The 23,132-nt window shown below is 35.5% G+C and overlaps 1 protein-coding gene across 1 annotated transcript in view; it reads right to left on the reverse strand.

The window, feature by feature from the left end:
* Positions 1–1,218: 1,218 nt before the first annotated feature.
* The window catches only part of TM2D1 (TM2 domain containing 1), a 56,094-nt gene continuing 34,180 nt past the window's right edge, over positions 1,219–23,132 (reverse strand). Inside the window, exons 5-7 of the mRNA XM_082616412.1 lie at positions 18,653–18,726; positions 5,997–6,126; positions 1,219–4,083 (exon numbers count right to left, since the gene is read on the reverse strand). Of these exons, the coding sequence (XP_082472538.1) occupies positions 6,016–6,126; positions 18,653–18,726 (185 nt within the window). The 3' untranslated portion in view covers positions 1,219–4,083; positions 5,997–6,015. The remainder of the gene's footprint in view (positions 4,084–5,996; positions 6,127–18,652; positions 18,727–23,132) is intronic.

A 23,132-nucleotide genomic window follows, 5' to 3' on the forward strand; every position in this document is an offset into this window, starting at 1 on the left:
TAATATTCATAAAACATTTTGGCATTTGCATGATGTAAAGTTGAGAAGTTTGAATAATTTTTTTTTTCTTTTTAAACCAGCAAACTATTTGGTAAGTAAAAAGACTCAGTATAGGCAGATAATTCCATCTTTACTGAAAACATTAAACAACATACTAAAAAAAATCTCTAGTACACAATCATTAGCAGTATATTTCAAAGAATGAGATGATTGTAACTATCACAATGCAGGAGTATAGCAGTTAATAGACCTGGGTTTAAATCCAAGCTTCACCACTTATTTCATGACCTTTGGGCAAGTGTCTCAATCTTTGTGGGACTCAATTTACTTATCTGTAAAGTGGGGATAATGATAGTGACTCTTTAGGAAGACGCTATAGAGCTTAACATCGTGTACATGAAGAGCCGTAAAAGGAAATTTTAACAAGTTCAAATCTTGAAAATTTAAGATTTTAAGCCTTAATTTTTTAATAAATATTTTTTCTTTAAAAATCTATTTTCTAAGATAGTAAATACCAATGTTTCTTCATCAGACAATGACTAGCTTTAAGAGCATTGCTACATTTACTAAGAATTAAGATATTAGGCTCTATTTTAAAAGATATGGGAATGAGTACCATGATGATTAACTCAACTACAAATGTACTATTCTAGGACTCCATTGGGTATTCAGTGCTGTATAGCATTTTTATTCATTTCTAATCAGCAACTTTTCTAATTTTCCAAATTTACCTCCCTCTTTCCCTCTCAGCAGCTCAGAATAAATACCATTATGAATGAGCTTCTGATGTACTCCTTAAAGCAATCCTCCTCTCATCTAGAAGACGGCAGTTAGATAATTCAACTATTTGACACTGTGCAAACTAACAGATACACTATCATTCCCCAATACCCACAGCCAGCATCCTTTCTCTAGCAGCTATCCTGTTCTCAAAGTTTGGTTTTTCTTCTCCAGCCTGTGGGATGTGAGGAGCAGGAGACAGCATGGTAAGCAGTGGTCTAACTGCAGAGCAAGGGGTAGTTGCAGGTCCCTGCAGCATTTTATCCGCAGCTCATCTGCACTGGAATGATTAAGAGTTAACTGTGGTTTTGTTTGGGTTTAGGCTATTATATTTCATTCTTTCTCTATTACCCTGGTTAACTAAGACTGTATGTACGTAGCAAAAACTTCAATATATGATTACTCTTTGACTAAGAATGACAATTCTAGAGAAAAAAATCAGAAATGTACATTGTTCATTTATTAAAATAAGTTAAATACCACATAACATTATTTATCATTACATAAATGATGATACAGACATGGAATACTCAGCAGCCATTAAAAATAATTTTGTAAAAGATTATTGAAACAGAAAAAATATTTACAATGTGAAGAAGTGGGCTACAAAACAGTATGGAGAATATATCATTTTTGTGAAGAAAAATGAAAATACATGCATGGAAAAACTACTAGGACATACATTAAAATATTAACATTGTTATCTTAGAGCTGTGGAATAAATTTTTTTTCTTTGTACTTTTTGGTGTTTCTCCAAAATTTATGCATTAAGCTTGTATTAATTTTGTAAATAGAAAAAAGCAAAATGGATGCTGATTTAATGAGAGAAAGGAAGAAGGAAGGTGCCAGAACCCTGGGGAATATCTACATTTAAGGTATTTGAATGAGAAAGAGGAACCAACATCTTAGACTTGCACTTTTTAAGAACTAACCTTTCATTTTTGCTAGTTTCTATCTATTTTAGCTTCCTAGTTGCCCATCAGTATAATAATACTTAACTTAGCCTTAAGCATCTAGGTTAAAATAAGGGAAAAAGACACAGAAAGTTTTTGTAAAACAAAACAAAAACAAAACATACCCCCAAACTAATATTTCTTAGAGCCCTCGTGGTCCCATGAACAAATGCTGGCCGTAGACATAACAGAATCTCTGAAATTTTAAAGAGGTCCTTTAGTTTAATACAGTGGAGGTAAGAAATCTTCCTGGGTAAAGAGGTACTTCTGGAAATTGTATTAATCCTTTCAGGCTAAAGTAGTACCATTTATAAGCGCTTCTGTAGAACACTAACTGTTTCTATAGAATTGAAAGAATCCTTTCCATTTTCCTCTAGAGGGTTTAGGGGTAATCCCAGGAATGACTGAGCTAATCCATTTTACAAGTTTGGCCACTGTTCTAAAATCAGGGTTATTATATAAAACATCTCATACAGAGGCCTTAACATATAATTCCTACACACACTACTAACAAATAGCCATAATAATATAGTGCTCCATGAAACTAAAAAACAAAAAAAAACCAAAACTGTATTCACATGTTTTAAATGTATTCCCATAACAAATAAATAATAAGACACAGAAAAACCATCTGTAAAAGAATTACATGTATTAGGCAACAGGGAATTACACAAATTGGAAAAATGAAAGCATTTTTAGGAATTTAGGAAATTATAGTGAAAATTAAGTCTAAAGGTTTAAGAGTGTACTGTGAAGGGACTTTATTTCTAGATTTTACCAACAACTCTTTCAGAGTACAGCTTATTTGAATAAATACTTTTGAGAAGCACCTGCTTGGAAACAGACTTCCCACCTGGTCAAGGTAACTGTAACAATTACATAGGAAGCAAGATTCGTTTCAAGATGTGACTGCAGGTATTTCTCATGTAATTGAAGTTACATAGCTGTGGAAACTTAAAGACTTTTAAATCTGAGCTTAGGTGATCCTGAAGTAAACTTCAAAGCACTGTCAGCAACCAAAAGGAACTAAGGAATACTAGAAAATGGGCATCTAGCTTAACTGAGGCCAAAAATATCACTGTGAAAAAGTGGATCCCAAGGAAATATAAGCTCCTTAAGGACAGGGATGTTAGTGTTTTGTCCACTGCTGTATCCTAGAATCTAGAAGAGTGCCTCCCAAATGATAGACACTCAGCATTTTCATTAATGAACAAATCAGAGACCCTTCCTGGTGTATATTACGAATCAATCCAAATTCACTTCTTATATCAATACTTAATAATCTCCCATCACCTGGAGAAGCTGTTACTGAATGACTACCATACTATGAAGCTAACTGTACTATACTGTATATTTTTGAGTGAAATGAGTGATGAAAAATTATAGTTTTTACTTTTGAAAAGCCCAGATACCAGTGATTTTGAAATTGGTATGCCTGTTACTAAAGTAAGAGTATGACAGTATTTTGGGGACATAGGATTTCATGTATTTCCATCTTCTTAAAACCCTTCTAAACACGGCAAGAAAAACTAGTGCTAACGTACAGGTGCTGCTTCCTCCAGACACTGGTGCATCACTTAAGACACTTGTGCCGGCATCTGCCAGCCAGTGCTAACAGATGGAAGACATTAATCATCTGGTTGGTGTTCCCACCTTGTCCATCCAGCTTCAAATATAACTGCACTGAGCTAGATGAGTCAGCATCTGGTCCACCAAAAGCTAGTGCATCACTCCCAAAGCAAAAAGGAGAAAGTTCACACTTCAGAGTCCTGAATCAATGCCAAGAGTATCTGCATTGCCTCACGGTTTCAGACTCCCTGATGATCTTTAGCTCCCTGGATACCAAGGCAAAGACAGATCTGAAAGCTCCAAAAAACAAGTAGGTTGTCATATACAAGACTGCAGCCCCAGGCAATATAGATGGTATTTGTTCGCACCATGGATTAACTGCTTTGAAGGATCAAAATGCAGAAGACAGCAACATTCAACATTTAAGACGGTTTTCTTAATAATAAAGCACTAAAAAATGTGAATAAGTCATACTTTCATTTTTCAGAAGCAAAAAGGACAAGTGGCAACTTGCCTTTGGAAAACACATTAATATCAGAGTAATAAGCTATCTATCTCATAGAGACAGTAGCCTAAGAAAGACTCTATTATCATATAAATCTCAAAGTTCTATTAAATAAATCTCAGAATAATATGTTTTTAACTAAGACAACAAAACAAAAACATCAGCAACAACAAAAAATTAAACAGAATCTGTAAAGTGGTATATGAAGATGGAAAAAGGAAAATCTGGAAATCTACACACTGAGAGTTCTCTATTAAAATCAAGGAGGCCCAAATCCTAAAACAGAAAAAAGAAATATGTTAAAACACAATCTTTTAAAAGAATCCAATGAGGTTTTTATAGATGCACATATTAATGCTTCATTTATTCAAGACATTTTTTTCTTACACTGGGAGCACTTCTGCATGTATTGTAGGAGATTATATGAATGACAATGCAGAGATATGCCTTCTCAATAGGCCCTTCTAGTTTTAAATTTTAAATTTGAGTCTGGAATCCTAATTAAATGTTTATATAATAGGCTACAGATATTGTTTTTTTAATTACATTTGCTTATTTTTTATACATTATAGTTTTAAAACAATCTATATACTTTAAAAAGAGAAACAACAATTTACAGTATGAAAAGAAGGTTATGTAAAACTACACAACCCTTCTCATAAAGTAGCAGTAACAATTTCCAAAATGAAGATACTTAATAAAAAACAAAGCAGTTAGTGGGGGGTGGGTGCGTAGAAGAGAACCAGTGGAATGCACAGAAGACCTAGGTTCTAGATTCAGTTTTGCACTGATTGTGTGCCTTAGTCTCAACTTCCTTAGGTCTTAATTTCTTCCCTAGTAAGAAGAGGGAGATGGATCTCTATGCTTCATTTCAATTTTAAACACAGAGACTCTTATAGTTTGTAAGAAAAGATCTGAAAAACTTTTTGGACAATGAGTTGAATAAATTCCTCAGATCTTAACAGGAAGGGCCTGTCACCATTCAACTCTCATGGTAATAACTATAAAGCATATCCCATAATTTTATTGTGAGAAAAGAAAAAAAATCCACCCTAAGGGCAAAATTATACTTCATATCCTATTTATACATTAAACATAGAAAATGAATGTCTAGTCCCTTCCTGGACTCTAGAAGCACTCTCTGAGATAGAGTCAACTAAAAATCCTAGGATTATAACTGTGGCCAAAACATTCAGCCTATGTTTCTCTCTGCCTTCCCTGAAAGCTGCTAGACAGTTCTAAGGCCAATTAATAATTCTCGTGGGCAGGGCCAAACTTCAGGTTAAAATAAGTACTTATAGTAGTTCAGGGTTGAAACTCTATCAACTTTCAGATTTAGGAAAAGAGAAGAGAAGAAGGAGGTTTAAGGATCATACTGACCCTAAGAAGGATGGACAGTAGAAAAGATATGCTTTATCGTCTGTAACACATACTTTCATCATAACCATTATATAAAACTATGGGATATCTTTTTGCTTTGATGTTATTTTTTTCTTGTGAACCTTGTCCTTTAACTATATTCACTGCAAAGGAACAGTCTGAATTGAGAACTGCAGGAGCATTGAGCATATACAAAAATGCTTTATAAAAGATTAGAGACCTGCAAGACATGGATGGACCTATAGACTGTCATACAGAGTGAAGCAAGTCAGAAAGAGAAAAATAAATATCGCATATTAACGCATATATGTGAAATCTAGAAAAATGGTATAGATGATCTTATTTGCAAAGCAGAAATAGAGACAGAGACATAGAGAACAAACGTATGGATACCAAGGGGGAAGGGGGGGTGCGATGAATTGGGAGATTGGGATTGACATATATACACTACTGATACTATGTATAAAATAGATAACTAATGAGAACCTACTGTATAGCACAGGGAACTCTACTCAATGCTCTGTGGTGACCTAAATGGGAAGGAAATCCAAAAAAGAGGGGATATATGTATATGTATAGCTGATTCACTGTGTTGTACAGTAGAAACTAACACAACATTGTAAAGCAACTATACTCCAATAAAAATTCAAAAAAACAATAAAAAAAGATTAGAGACCTGCCTTTCCTGATAAGCAAAAAGACAGGTTTACAATACTAGACGATCTCTTAAATTTCCCCTGGTTCTCAAATTCTCATAATTTTATACAGATAATATACTATAATTAAGATTGCATATACATATCACTTACTGTTTCTTTTAAACAATATTCATGGATATAACTGCGTTTTTCTAAATGTCTCATTGGTAATACTCAGTCTTGTAAGTCTGGTTCCATAATAATCTATAATGTAACTACTTCCATCTGAAGGTCCAACAATCTAGAAGAGAAAATTTTCCAAATTACCCATTTTACAAAAGATACTTTAAAAATACTTTGAGTTTACTTTTCTTAGGTGTTAATACAATTATTTCAGTAGCACCAGAAATAAATACAACTCTAACTCAAGCAAAAAAAAGTAACTGTGGCTCATGTAGCTGAAAAGCACACTGGGGAAGCTCACAGAATCAAGAGAGCTGCAGGAACTAAGGGCCTCAACGACTGAAACCCCATGCCCCACAAGGCCCTTGGTTTGGCATCCCTGCCTCTTCATGTAGCTCTGCCTGCCTTCTTTCTGCAGACAGGCACTCTCAATTGGTTGCCAAAAGTTCCAGATACACATCTTCGCAGCTCAGCAGCTCCCAACAGAAAGTTAAATTTTCTTCCTCAGTGTTTATATACCAATTTCAGGGAAGAACTTTCATTGATCTGCTTGATTTTTACACCTGTTGCAGAACAAATTACTGAATCCAGGGTAATAGGATTAATATTGGCCAGGCCAGGATCCCTCTGGGAGATGAGACAGGATGACTGACAGTCCTACCAGAACCACATGGAATGGAAAAGGAAGAGATTAAAAAAAAAAAAAAAAAAAGCAAGCTCATCCATGCTAATCACAATAATCTTGTCCATTTAATCACATTTGTGACAATTCACTTAACATGATCTCTCTATTATTCTTTAAGATAATAATCTTCACACTGTAGCCTTAGGGGTACACAAGGATTTACTAAGTTATATGTAGACCCAGATAGTTTCAAGGGAATTCATTTTGAGATCCTTAATTCAAGTAAATACTCTTTGTAAAACTGATCCACTTGATACCACACTAGGCTTAAAAGCAGCATGCTAGGTCCCCTGCCCACTTCTTTGCTTTCACTGTGGTCCCTTCTCCAACTTGACAACAGTAAAGCATACCTACAGTAAGGCACACCCTGAATCTTATGATGGCACATTGCCATGAGGTTTAAAAGTCTCTGATGTGTCAAAGAAGGGGATAATTCAAAATATTGGATTTCAGGAAATCTCTTTTAATCAAGAGTCCAAAAATATGCTCTGTCACATCTTGTTCAAAAGATGCAGTCCTAGTAAAATTTTACTTTTTTTTAGCTTAAAAATAATTTGCTAATATTTGTAGCATGTTTATGCTATTTTGATCAACTGTATATCAGTAATTATAATGAAAACTCAATCCAGAAATCACGGAAAATTTTTTAATATTTTAATGAATGATATGATCAGTAGAAGATTTTCAAGCATAAAAACATATTGGGGGTGGGGAGGGTGGGAGGGATGGAGATGCAAGGTGGAAGAGATATGGGGACATATGTATATGTATAACTGATTCACTTTGTTATAAAGCAGATACTAACACACCATTGTAAAGCAATTATACTCCAGTAAAGATGTTAAAAGAGAAATATATTTATAAGTATATTTCTAATTTGTTTGTAATCAATGTGCATTGTTTAAAATGAGTTGCTTCTTTTTAAAGTTTCTTCTTTCTTCAACTTGAATAGAATAATGTGTAGCAAAACTATGCCCTGAAATTATATTTAAAATAAGCTAACATTCATCATTTTTTTTTTTCTAAAGAAGACCTGACATAGGAAACCAGTTGACTGGCCATGCTGCATTCTAACAGAAGAGAGGTTATTTGATTCTTTGCTCTTGGTTGAGCAACTCTCATGGTATTGAACATCTCAAGACATTGTAGAGAGGTTATTTTAATGATAACAATAGATGATTTTAAGGAAATTTATATTTTGTATGAGTTTGTGAAAATTTCAGTAGAGGCAATACTAAGAAAAACAAAATTTAAAGTGTATAATATACCGAGTAGAACAATGAAGAACCAAAAAAAAAAAGAAAAAAAAATATTGGGGGTACTTCCCTGGTGGTGCAGTGGTTAGGAATCCACCTGCCAATGCAGGGGACATGGGTTTGAGCCCTGGTCCGGGAGGATCCCACATGGCACGGAGCAACTAAGCCCGCAAGCCACAACTACTGAGCCCTCGTGCCACAACTACTGAAGCTTGCGCACCTACAGCCTGTGCTCCGCAACAAGAGAAGCCACCACAATGAGAAGCCCGCGCACCGCAACGAAGACCCAACACGGCCAAATATAAATTAAATTAAAATTTTTAAAAAAGATTAAAAAAACATATTGGGGTAAAATTCTGTTGGAGAATGGGAATAGAAATAAAAATTCAAGGAGAAAAAGAAACAATGTAAAAATTATAATAGTGAAGGGTTCATTCATGCCTTTTTAAAGTCAATGATATTTTAAATTCTATGGTATTTATACTCTGTTGAATACATTTTAAAATTGATGTAACAGTTTTATTTAAATATGTCAATATTGGCAAACTAGAAATTATATCCTTTGCAACTATTTAAACTTATGACAAAACTTAAATGTCAACTTAAAACATGAAGAGGGTAGAGATTAAAAAAAATTTCTTTTAGGGTTTATGCAACCAGAGTTTGAAGAACACTGCTGTAGCGCATTCTTCATTTTAAAAATAAATTTGGTTTTAAAAACTATTCAACAAATACTTACTTCCTACAGTCCAGGCACTGTGCTAGGCATTATACACAGAACAGTGAATAAGATACAATCTGCCAACAGGGAGTTTATTCTAGTGAACTATAAATGTTAATATTCAAATAACACTTACAAAGCACTTATGTTCTAGATACCATGCTAGGTGCTGTCACGTACTTGGGGATTTCCTCCAAAGATCAAATTGCTTTGTCTTGACATTTATGAATGTTATTTATGAACTTAAGTATAAATTAAAACCTTTTTAATGGTAAGGTCACAGAGGAAACTACTATGAGTATTAAGCAAAGAAAGAAAAGAATGGGTGACTAGAATTTACATGTTTTGAGATGATATAAAGGAAACAAAGAAAAAGGAAAGCCCAGCCAGTAGAAGTAAGTTAAGTCATATGGTAAAAACTTGCCTAATTTGGAATATGTGCACAGATTGGAACTGGGCCTTTTGTCCTATTATTTTTTTCTTCCTATGCCATCTCCTCTGACAATCTCACTTATCCCTGTTGAAAAAAAAAGTATTCAGAAGTTGGAAATAAGGAAAATATAAGATTGGATGGCCTTTTAATATCATGCATTTCTAATAAGCCCACCTGCAGCTCATTTGACTCTCTCAGGAAATAGAACCATTTAACTAAAAATTGATTAGGGCCCAGATGATTTACAATCTTGTCACATTACCATTTAACATATAGAAAAATGATACAGTGTCGTTTTGGTCTTGTTTCCCCTGTCCTGTAGAGAAGATAGCTCCAAAGATTATAGTTTAATTACCTATTAATACATGATCCAATTTTGTATCTAATTTAGCAATCTTATTACAGCATTTCTTTCCCCTCAAACTATGTAATTCTGGCTCCTCAACAACTAGTTTGATGGTGATAATTCCGTCCTCTTTCCACGGGTTTGGTTCAGCCTGGGCATGTAATCAATCACCAATGAGATAATAATCTATGAGACAAGTTCAATGGGAGGCTTATCTGCTTTTAAGAAGATATGTGTGAGAGAAAAAGAGATGTTTTTCCGCCTCTGAAAGTAACTACATAGCAAGTGGTGCTAACCAAAGGAACTGAAGATGGCAAAGAGAAGGAAGGAAGAAGGGAAGAAAGGAGGGAATAATGAATTTGGGTCTTTCACTTTGTCTTTAAGCTCTAAATTAACAAATCTTAGAACTACCATATCTCCAGATCCTTGGTATATAATATAATAAACTATCACGTTATTAAAGCCAATTTAAATCGAGGTTTCTGTTACTCATAGCCAAAACTCCAGATAATGCACTTGTCTTCAATGCCTCCTACACACCACTGCCAGATCACCAAAGCATAGCACTAGTTGCTATTCTCTGCTAAAACAATTTGAAGACCTGCTCCAAAGACAACCAAATTAAGTCAGTGCGGTAAAGCATTAGACAGAAAGGAAATCTTGAAAACTGTCAATAAGTAGTTGTAGGATTAATCCTCTCTGGATCTCCGTTTTTCTTAGCCGTAAATTGAGGAACAGAATAAATGAATCTGTATGGTACTTTTAAAGCTCTATATCTTGTTTGACTGACATTTAAGTGCAAACAACTCTACAAGGTATTGTCAACATCCTTTTCTACCAATTATCCCAGCAAAGAAGAAACTGCTCTCCCTACTTAATTTTTAAGAAAACTATCAGCTGTAAAGGTTTCAATTATTTAAGTCCATATTCCCTCACCAAAATTAAAAATTAAACCTGTTTTTAAGCATCTATATTATACACTTATGTATAATACAGTGCCAATTATAAATTACTTTATTTATTTTTGAATTTTATGTTTTTTATACAGCAGGTTCTTATTAGTCATCAATTTTATACACATCAGTGTATACATGTCAATCCCAATCTCCAATTCATCCCACCACCACCCCCACTCCCCCCACTTTCCCCCCTTGGTGTCCATACGTTTGTTCTCTACATCTGTGTCTCTATTTCTGCCCTGCAAACCGGTTCATCTGTACCATTTTTCTAGGTTCCACATATATGCGTTAATATACGTTATATAAATTATTATAAGTATATTATTGTACTGTTAAATATAAAACTACAAATTTAAAAAAATACCTCATACTGAGAAATATTTTACTCAGTTAAATATGCCTATGTCCATTTGTTCATTGACAATAGAGTATGAAACCTAAAATTATGTGTTTATTTCTCCCCTACGAAATAGCTTGAAGCCAAATTCTATAGCACGAAGTATTTGTTTGATAAGCTAGGGCAGACTTTTGGAAATCTATTGGGAAAAGAAAGATTACTTAACAATTAATGGACCAAGAGGTTACTACAGGTCTTCCAAGAGGGAGAACAGGAGGGCCACTACACTGTGGGAAGCTATTTTGTGCAAAGGGTGTCAACGTCTCTTGTGTGAGAAGCCCTAAAACCACAAGAAAACAACTTCATATTCGTCTACATTAGTTCCTGCAGCTACTGTAACAAATTACCACAAATTTAGTGGATTAAAACTAGAAATTTACTCTCACAGTTTTGGACGCCAGAAATCTAGAATCAAGGTTATCAGTGCAGCCGTATGACCTACAGAGACTCTAGGGGAGAATCCATTCTAAGGTGCCCCTTGGCATTGCTTGGCTTGTGGCCACATCACCCCAATCTCTGCCTTTGTCTTCACACCACCTTCTTTTCTGTGTGGGTGTCTAATCTTTTGTCTCCTATAAGGATACTTGTCATTGGATTTAGGGCCCATCCAGATAATCTAGAATAATCTCTTCATATCAAGATACTTAATTTAATCACATCTGCAAAGACCCTTTTTCCAAGTAAGATAATAGTCACAGGTTCCAGGGATTTGACGTATCTTTTGTCCTACCACACCCTTGTTCTGTGAAGATGGTTGGTGGTGGTTTGGAGGAGTTGGGTGAAATTTAATTTCTCCTTTCCTGTCATTTCTGATTGTTTTCACCATGAAATTTTATTTGCAGCCTAAATGCAAAAAATCTTGAATTGTTTACTTAAAGGAGTAGGCTTTTCTACAGGTGCAAAGTCTATAGCAAGAAAAGTAAATCAGAAAACTTTAGAAGTACACATTAAAGTCAGGAATGTTAAGCAGTGATCGTCAAATTTCCTGTTTTCCTGTTCTTAATCTTTGATCTCCACTATAATTCTCCATAATCCCACTCACCCACCCACCCACAGGCACCCACACAAATAATGGGCATATACTTAACTTGGTATATGACTTGGAAACATATTTATTCTTGAAAAACATGTGATGTTCTTTGAATAAATATACATTTTTAATTTATCCAAATGATATTGTTGTGGATCTTGTTCAATTTCAAATGATTTTCACAGTACACTAAGATTTTAAGACATTTCCATGTAGCTGTATGTACATCTAGGTAAGTGCCTGTAATTGCTGCCTAGTGTTACAGAAGATGCACCCACTCTCCAATTAGTGTACACATCTAGGTTAATTCCAACTTCCTGCTACCACAAACAGTGCTATAAGAGACATATTTGTACAATGTCCCCTTGTGGACAGGAGTATGAGTATTTGGGGTAAGTGCCCAGAAGTATCCCTTTATTTACACATTAGTTATTTGGGTGATTTTGTGAATCATCTTTAGTTTATGGCGCTCATTTAACTATTAAGTTCCCTATCATTTTCTTGTTGATTTGTATATTCCACATATCAATTCCTGTTGCTAGTATTCTTTAACTCAGTCTATTAACTGCTAACTTGGTCTATGATATTCTTTTTACAAAAGAATTTCTTAATTTTAATGTATCAAATTCAATGATTTTTTTTTCTTTATGGTTTATGTTTTTGAGATCTTGGTTAAGAAGACTTAACCCATCTAAGGTCATGAAAATATTTTCTTCAATTAGCTTTCTGTAAAAGTTTTCTTCTCCTAGATACATACCCCAAAGAATTGAACACGGGCTTAAACAGATACTTATACACAAATATTCACAGCAGCATTATTAACAATAGCCAAAACATGGGAACAACCCAAGTGTCCATCAACAGATGAATGGATAAAAGAAATGTGGTACATACATACAATGGAACATTATTATTCAGCCATAAAAAGGAATGAAATTCTGAAAAATGCCACAATAACAATGAACCTTGAAAACATTATGCAAAGCGAAATAAACCAGACATAAAAAGACAAATATTGTACGATTCCAACTATATGAAACATCTATAAAGTAGGCAAATTCTTCAGGACAGAGTAGATTAGAGGTTACCATGGACTGGGGGAGAGTGAAATGGGGAGTTACTGCCTAATGGGTACAAAGTTTCTGTTTTGGGTGATGAAAAAGTTTTGGAAGTAGTGGTGACAGTTGCACAACATTCTGAATGTAATTAATGCCAATGAACTGTATACTTAAAAAAGGTTAAAATGGCAAATTTTATATTGTATATATATTTTACCACACAAAAATGAGCTTACCTTATTTGAACTTTAACAGTGTTGTAGTTTTGTTTGTAATTTATAAACTTTTGATTTTGTTAGTGGAAAATGTATTTTTGTTTGTATATATTTAAGTATCACTCTAATAAAAATAAATTAAAGGAAAAAAGATGATTACCAGTATCTACTTTAACACCTAAATTTTATCAACAGATGTGATCCCTCATTTACTGGCTTTGCCTTGTTGTTGAAGTCAGACGGCTTAAGTAACTCAAATATCTTATACATTTAAAATGTTATGAATGAATTAAGGAGTGAAGGGCAAAAACTAACATTTTATGCAACTCTATCAATGTACCATTTTTCTATCTAATCCACTTATGAGTTTCTCCATATAAAGAATGCAAATATTAAATTAAAAAGAATGCATGATCATATCATCTCCTGAAGACCTGGTAAAAAGTAAAATGACACAGCTCTCTCCAATTAGAGGGTAATGATGCAACCTGTGTCCACCCCAGTTCCCCAAAGAAGTAAATTCATATTCTCTTAAAAGTCAAATTACATGTTTGTGTCCAGAGCTGACTTCTGTATGTCGTTAATTTTAACATAAAACCATTAAAAACATCTAATTTGTCACATTTTAATTAAGCACCAAAATTCCCACACAATGCCAGAAGTTACACATTCAGATCCCCTGACTTCATTTTTTTTTTTTTTTTTTGCTGTACGCGGGCCTCTCACTGTTGTGGCCTCTCCTGTTGCGGAGCACAGGCTCCGGACGCACAGGCTCAGCGGCCATGGCTCACGGGCCCAGCCGCTCCGCGGCATATGGGATCCTCCCAGACCGGGGCACGAACCCGTATCCCCTGCATCGGCAGGCGGACTCTCAACCACTGCGCCACCAGGGAGGCCCTCCCTGACTTCATTTGATTTAAAGACTGGTTAGTATTAATCCTTAATGACCGATATAAACATCATTCCTCAAGAAATGAATAGGATTCAGCATCATATCTCCTGAGGAAAACACAGTGCTGGGCTCAGTCTCAGGACTACTTTGTTTTTTGAACATTCCTTTAATTCACTAAATAAAAATCTGCCCACAGGTAAGTGAACTAAGTGAAATCTACTGGTACTTAATTGAGATGATGTGACAAAGCAGAGACTACCCAAATTATCATTCTCCTCCATTTTCCAGTTCATTTCCCCAGTAAATCACACCAGGGTTAAATAAATAATACAGAGAACTATTTGAAAGACTTGATATCCAGTTTTTATATATTGCTGTCCTACGTCTAGTGAACTATCAAGGACCTTGACCAACTTTTCCAGTACTGGAAATAGATTTAGGGTGATTACACGTTTGGTACTTTTGGTCAATGGCATGTATTTCACGGAGCAAGGGCATAGGCTATGTCTTTGACAAAACAAACTGGCTTACACAGAAGTGAACCTATTAACCTGAGCCTTATTTATGCTCTAAACTGAAAAGCCTAGGCTTTTAAAATTTTTAGTAAAATTCAAGAATTTAAACAAGATAAAATCAAGATAACTCTTCTTTTATTTTCAGCTTGCAGTTCCAAAGGACATATTTCTGATTATAAGTGGGATGTTATTCTCACACTACTTTGGGGAGGGTAAGATTCTAAGTTCCTTTAGGGCAAGGACCCCAACTTATACCTATTTCTACTTTATCATACCAACTTTTATTTTTGTTCATTACCTCTCAAGTGACCCACGAAATTTAGAACTTTAAAGCCCTGAAGAAGAGCAATCATTTTTTAAAAACTACCATTTTTAGCCTCTCATCTTCCCTGTAATTGGCACAAAGCCACACTTTTTACAAGGTATACTGCATTCAGCTCAAATAAGCAAAAATTTTGAGAGCATACTCTATGTTGAGCATACTATTAGTGCTTCAGGAGATTAATAAAAATCCTTTTTTCTCAAGAAATTTATGTGTGAAAAATCAAACCTGGTGTGTAAAAGTTAAAAAAAAATACAAAAGCAGTATATAACCCAGGGCTAAAATGAGTTACATATGTTAAATGCCAAAGTAATGAGATATTTAATAAATTTATTTATAAAATTCAAAAAATGTCTTGGAGATTATATTGCTTTGTGTATTTTGCTGCTTATATGGTTATTAGTTCTTTAAGGAATCTACTCTGCATTTTTTTTTTAAATTGGGGTATAGTTGTTTTACAATGTTGTGTCTGCAATGTTAATAGGAATGAAAATAAAAGTAATTTCTTTCACGATGCATAGAATTTTTTAAAATTGACACGAAGAACCCTGACATACTTCCTTCAACAACTTTCTACATTCCAACGCATATTTCCATTTTCCCTGTACCCATCTTCATCTTTATGATTTGTGGCTGTCTTGTCTTCACTTAACACAATCAATTTTCTTTCCTTTTTGTTGGTGGAGTACACATCAGTGGTTTTGGTATAATTAAAAATATTCATTGTGTGAGTGCGAAAAGAGATTTAAATGAAATCAAATATTCTCATATTTTTTCTGATAAAAGACCAAATTATCGGGCTTCCCTGGTGGCGCAGTGGTTGACAACGAGTCTGCCTGCTAATGCAAGGGGCACGGGTTCGAGCCCTGGTCTGGGAGGATCCTGCGTGCCGCGGAGCGGCTGGGCCCATGAGCCATGGTTACTGAGCCTGCGCGTCTGGAGCCTGTGCTCCGCAACGGGAGAGGCCGCGATAGTGAGAGGACCGCGCGCCGCGATGAAGAGTGGCCCCTTCTTGCCGCAACTGGAGAAAGCCCTCGCACAGAAATGAAGGCCCAACACAGCCAAAAACAAAAACAAACAAACAAACAAAAAGACCAAATTATCTAATCTATCTTTCATGATATATATAAATATAAGCACAAAACAATGAGTGTTTTAAAATCTTCAGAACTGCCTTATGAATAACTATATATACAGGAACTATATATAGTTATACACAATGGTTGCCTATAATTGAAAAACTGTATGCTATCCATGCGTCACTGATTTAGATTTTGTTGAATACACAAAAGAATTAATTCTATGTATTGTTTTATACCATTCATTCACACAGTGCCATCTGCATATTTTTAAAGAACAAAAAACAAACAGAAGAAACTTCAAAAGTTTACTAACAGATAAATTCATGGAAGTATTTTCAGTAAATATAGCTACATTTAAAGCTTACTTACTTTAGTAATATATGTGTTACACTTTACATTGTTTCAGTTCAAAGATGAAATAACTACGGCTTCGTTGGTGGAACAGTGGTTAAGAATCCACCTGTCAATGCAGGGGACATGGGTTCGAGCCCTAGTCCAGGAAGATCCCACATGCTGTGGAGCAACGAAGCCCGTGTGCCACAACTACTGAGCCTGCGCTCTAGAGCCCATGCTCCGCAATAAGAGAAGCCAAGACGATGAGAAGCCCACGCACCACAATGAAGAGCAGTCCCTGCTCACCGCAACTAGAGAAAGCTCGGCGAAGCAACAAAGACCCAATGCAGCCAAAACAAAACAAAACAAAAAGAACAAATAAATAAATTTAGAAAAAAAATTATAAAAAAAACCCATGAAATAACTAGACCTCTTTTTTAAAAGAGGATTTTCCTGGATTTTTGTTATAAACACTGTGAAGCAAAGTATGTTTTTACAGGTCTTGAGTTCACGCACAATATGTTTCTGGGATCACAGCCCAAAAGAAAAACATTGCAACTCACTGGGGAATAATATTTAATGGCAAAAAGAAAAAAAACTGGGGATGGAGAGAATGAGTAAGGAAAGAAGAATAAACAAAAAGATGAGAGAATGTAAAAGGTTTATGAGAAATTGAAAAAATATATTTAGGAAAAAGATATTAACATAGTTTATGATATTTATAGTAAAAACTTATTTGGCTGAAAAAATTCTCTAAAATTAATGTAGTCAACATCACATGTTAAGTATATTAAACATGTAGAATAAGGATACATGTCTTATTTGGCTACTTTTGAAAAATGATTTGTTTTTCCCCTAATCTGAAAGCAGTCTAAAGTAGCCATCCCTATTAAAATGTCTTATTTAGGGACATTTACTGTAGAAATTCAAATATTCTAATTCTACCTCCATAATTTGTTGATGTAATAGTCTCAATTCTAGATCTTTAAGAACTATTAGTTCTGAAAAGTTTAGGTATACATGTACTAGAAAATAGTGGCTGAATCAAATAAGCTCTATAATTTGATATAAATAAAGCTACAAAGCACTAATATCACCAAAGAAAGAACCTAGTGTGAAATATTAACTAAATGGTTGGGTTTTAAAGATGTGGAATTCTGTGTATCTCAAAGAATCCCAGTAATTTCCTTGGATCCTCAGAGAAACCCATTTCCAAGCATATGTGCACAAGTACCTTAGCCTCTTCATGCCTGCTTGCCTGTACCACAGTCAGAGAAGGCAGGATATTTGGTTAGGCATATGTTTATGAATAAAGACAGGAAAATTCCAACTTTAAAACCAAATATTTTCCTTGTTTAATTCTGATATCTTATTGGTCCATATGTTGCCTCCTCCTCACAGTATGGTCCCCTCCTCACAGTATGTTACCAAAAATCTAGATTTTGACTTTCTTTTAAAGCATAAGGATAACATCAAGCAGACAGAATTGAGGAGTGGAAATACTGTATGAGAAAGAAGAGTAAAACTGATGATAATCTAAATACATACTGACACATTTACTGAAGACATTAGGTGCTCCATAAATGCTTACTGAAATGCTGTTTTGTGACATTTGTTGTGATAAATTCATCTCTTTAAGAATCCTCATGAATTAACCACAACCAGTTCAGTATAATTTAATAGAAAACATCTGGTGGCACTTTTAAACGCGTAAGAAGAGCATTTCACAAACCACTGCAGCAGGAGAAAACGAGGCTAAGACAGAGAAGCAGAGATGAAGAGCAGGAGAGTCCTGAACACATCATTTGATTATATGAATTGGGTCTTGCCTGAGACCAGCCCCTCTCCTAGATTTTCCACAGAGCGCCCAGAAATCCCTTTTCTCTTTTTGGCTTAAGCTAGCTGCATTTCAGTTTCTACAATTTGCAACCAAGAGAACGCTAGTATAGAGTACCTGTCCAGTGCAAAAATAATCTTGTTTCTGCCTCCACATATTCATATGTAAATATCAGATTCCCATCAGTATCCTATTATAGTAATTGACAATGTGCTATAACAGGAAAAGAAACAATAAGCTTGAAATATAACCTCAATCCCACTTAGAGATTCATAATACAAACTATAAAGACTCTGAGAAGTTCTCCAGTAAAGAAATCTCTATAACTCAGCTGAACTCACATTTACAAATCATATTAGAGCACAGAATCCTTGTTAATGTCTTTTAGAACTGCTAATTGGCAGAGGTTGGGAAATGCAACTTGAAAACATGGCCATGATCCTTTAGATCTAGCATCTGAAGAAAAACTGAAAAAGCATTCCTAACTGCTTTCTAACATATGTATCACAGAACACAAATTTGAATGTAAAAGTAGTTCATCTTCTAGATTGAAACTAACTTACCTGCATTGAAATAAGAATGAAATCAATTAGGCTCCCAATTCCACAAAATCCTACAGTGCAAAACTTTAACAAACCTAGAAAAGAAGGTAAAGTCATTTACAACCTGGAAAGTTTTATAAATATTCATAAACTTTTCCATTTCCCAATAAACCATTATATATTACACAAAAGCTTTGTATCGACAATATAAAATTAACACTTTAAAAAAATCAAATCTTCACCTAAAAATATGAGAAAAGTTTAAAGGGCCCTCTACATAGAAAAGCAAAAAAAAAAAAAAAATTAATTCACTTAAATAAATAATAAGAACTGAAATAAAAACTCAATCTAATCTTACAAAACTTCTTAAGAGAAAAGTTTTCTAATCTTACAAAACTTCTAAGAAAATAAATCTTTAAATCTCATTACACCAGAGTTACAGCACATCTTTTAGTCTTAAAATCCTTATTTATTTATTTAGACTTAATACATTATGGATCCAAATTTTAATATGCATTTACAGTAGAAAGTTCAAATAAATAGACTGTCAAGACACAGAAAAAATAATCAGAAAAGAACACTGATCTTGTAGTTAAACAGCAAAATTCTATTAGTAACCCAATTATCTTGAAGTTATCCTACACTGTACATTTTTCCTAAGCATCTTATGTTTTTTATTAGCCCAATAGTCAAAATCAACAATTCTGTGAGCTATACACACCTCTGTCCTTGGTTCCAACCTTAAAGCTAACATACTAAAATAGATGATAATAGAGCATAGAATCTAGGACATATACAATGATATAACACAAAAAATATAATGATGAAATTAGAAGAGGCAGATTGGGGGTGGGGGTGGGATGAGTAATCTCTCTTCTATATTTAAACTTGAGTTGCTTTCCAGATATCCCATTTGAGATATAAAAATGGTATGAAGCAAGACTCTTCGTGAAAGGGTAGTTCTAAACATCAACTACAAATATATACCAGCTAAAATTGTAAGACTGGATGAGATCACCTCTTACACACATTTGGAAATACATAAAAAAGACTGAAATATGTAGGTAAATTAGACGATTTCCACCCCCCCACCCCCCTTATTAGTAATAGATATACAGTAGAACAATGTTGTAAGTACTGCAGTAACACATGTTGGAAATGATTTTAAAACTTAAAATATAGGTACTATATAAAATTATGCACTAGGGGGCTTCCCTGGTGGCGCAGTGGTTGAGAGTCCGCCTGCCGATGCAGGGGACACGGGTTCGTGCCCCGGTCCGGGAAGATCCCACATGCCGCGGAGCGGCTGGGCCCGTGAGCCATGGCCGCTGAGCCTGCACGTCCAGAGCCTGTGCTCCGCAACGAGAGAGGCCACAGCAGTGAGAGGCCCGCGTACCGCAAAAAAAAAAAAAAAAAAAAAAATTATGCACTTAGTTTTCTTCAGAATACTTATTACCTACCTAATATTTTATATTGTTTACTATCTGTCTCATGGAAGCCCTGTTACGGGAGAGTCGTTTATATGTCTTGTTCAATTCTGTGTCCTTATTACCTACAACATTGCCTGGCACATGGTAGATGCTCAATATTTGTTGTATGAATAGATACATTTTCTCAGCTTTTCTGTCTCTTAAAGACCCCTAACTTTTAATCCACTATCTTACTTATAAGCAGGTGAGTGCTTGCTTGGGAAAAAGCAGGACAAAGAGGGCCAAGGGGCAGGGATTATAAATAGGCATGAGGACACTTTGGGGAGTGACAGATATGGTCATTATCTTGATCATGGTGGTTGTTTCACAGGTGTATACATGTCTAACTTATAAAACTGTACATTTTAAACTCCTTTAATTATTTTTTCCATTCATTGCATTTTACTATAGTTGCCCAAGGAACTTTATCCACTCACTCAGTATATGTACTATATCCATTCACTCACTTATTTTATTTCTGAAATGTATCCCTCTTCACAGAGCATTTTGGAAATACCACAGAGTTTCCCTTCCTTCAACTTGTTTACAAAAAGAACATTAAGAATGGTCAAGAAAAGTTTGTCTTTAATGAACTGCTACTCTATGAAAAAAATGTAACCATGTCAGAGCCTTTGCCCTTGTCATCCCATCTTCCAGTGATGTTCTTCCTGTAGCTCTTCTCATCTCAGGCTACTTCCTCAGAGAAGTCTTGGTAACCCAGCATGCTGCTCCCTGCAGCAGCCCCAGCACTGTATCACATCTCCCCTATTTATTTCCGTCATGGTGCTGATCAGAAATCATTCATTGGTTTGTTCATTCATTCTCTTTTTTCCTATGCCATGTAAAATCCTAAAGGCAGGGGTCTTATCTTATTCAAGTCAATTCCTGGAACAGTACGTGACAGAAAGTAAGAGTTTAATAAATATCTGCTGTATGACTATCAAAAAATTAGAAACAATCTAAGTATCTAACACGGAGAAATTGTCTCAAGAAATTAAGATACACCTAACAATAGGAGAAAATACTATGCAGTCATTTTAAAACAATGATATAGAAGTATATTTATTGGCAAAGTAATGTGATAACACACAAAACAGAGAAAGATAGCGAGTCAATTAAAGTCTAGATATTCTGTTGCTGAACCCCTTCTGTAAGGATGTTTCAGAAGATTGAACATGACAGGTTCCTATTCAGATAAAATATTAGATAAATTAGATAAATATTAGATAAAATGTTAGATACATGTATTCGGAACTTTGGTAAATTTTACCTACTCCTGGAGTAACACATTTAAGAAACTATAGAACAGGTCCAAGATGATATTTAAGCATTTAAAGAATCCGCAAACTAATCAATGACGGAAAGCAGGTGAGTGCTTGCTTGGGAAAAAGCAGGACAAAGAGGGCCAAGGGGCAGGGATTATGAATAGGCATGAGGACACTTTGGGGAGTGACAGATATGGTCATTATCTTGATCATGGTGGTTGTTTCACAGGTGTATACATGTCTAACTTATAAAACTGTACATTTTAAATATGTGCACTTTAAGAGATAATGATTCAAAGTAAAAACTTAGAATAGTACATGGTACATGGCAAACACATGATAAATGTTAGCCCAGCTGCTACTTGTGCTACCACTATTTCTACTATATTATAATTATTATTATAACTGAGAAATTTATACAGCATAAATCCACATCATTTACAGTAGCATCATCTAACCTAGCCTTGCCTCTTGCAAATTCCTTCTGCCTGTGTTACAAACTACCCGAAGTTCTCTCCCAATGGGCTGTGCTCTCACACCTGAATTTGTGTGTGCTATGCTGTCCCCTGCCTTGCCTCCTCCACTGCCCCCACTATTCCCAATCATCTAGCTAACTCTTAATAGTCTTTTTTCAAACTTCTGGAAAGTTTTCTCTAATGCTCCCAGGATGAATTTAATGCCATCCCTAGATGCTCCCTAGCACCCTGCCCTTAACTTCCAGCAGAGCACATATCCCATGGTATGATTTATTATATATTTATTTGTCTGACTTCCCCTATATCCTTCCTTCCACAAGCAACTTGAAGTCAGGGCTGTGTCATTTCTGTGCCTAGTCAATATGGATAATGAAGGAATAAAATATATCAATAGTAAATTATCTTATTTGTAAACAAACACTGATCAACTTGAAAAACACAAAGTAGCATACATTCTAAACAGCATTTATTAAAACTGAAAACGAGCAGAACCCTGTGGGGCCCCTGGGCACAGAAGTCTTTCTGTCCCCCGTTTTCTGGTTTGCAGGGAAGAGGATCCAGCCTCCATGACCTTCTCTGAGTTCCAAAGGGCAGACTCAAACAGTTGCTAATCAAGGGAGGAGCAGCCAAGAAACTACCTGAGGCCAGGAACCAGAGAAGCTCATCAAGATTACCTGAGACCATGGGGCTTCTCGGGTGCGCAGTGGTTGAGAGTCCGCCTGCCGATGCAGGGGACGCGGGTTCGTGCCCCGGTCCGGGAAGATCCCACATGCCGTGGGAAGAACCCACATGCCACGGAGAAGCTGGGCCCGTGAGCCATGGCCGCTGAGCCTGTGTGTCTGGAGCCTGTGCTCCACAACGGGAGAGGCCACGGCAGTGGGGGGCCCGCATACCACACACACACAAAAAAATTACCTGAGACCAGATTAGAGAAGTGCAGGCCCTGTACACATCCTAATCTTGTCAGCAACCCCACCCTTGAACTATTGCTATAAAACACCTCATCAAATCCTCCTGGGTTGGGACACATAGTTTTTGAGGGCAGAAGCCCGCTGTGTCCATCCCCCTTTGGCTGACAAAGCAATAAAGCTAATCTTTTCTACTTCACCCAAAACTCTGTCTCTGAGATTCAATTCGGCACCGGTGCACAGAGGCCAAGCTTTTGGCAAAAACCAGTGCAAACCGTTACTCTTACAGATTTCATTATTTTGAGCACCAATACCAGTTTTTAAAAGATGGGGAGGTATTACTGAACTACCAAAAGTAGACTGACTTTTTTTTCCAAGTAAAA

Source organism: Mesoplodon mirus (assembly GCF_964341445.2).
Source record: "Mesoplodon mirus genome assembly, chromosome: 3".
Classification (NCBI taxonomy): domain Eukaryota; kingdom Metazoa; phylum Chordata; class Mammalia; order Artiodactyla; family Ziphiidae; genus Mesoplodon; species Mesoplodon mirus.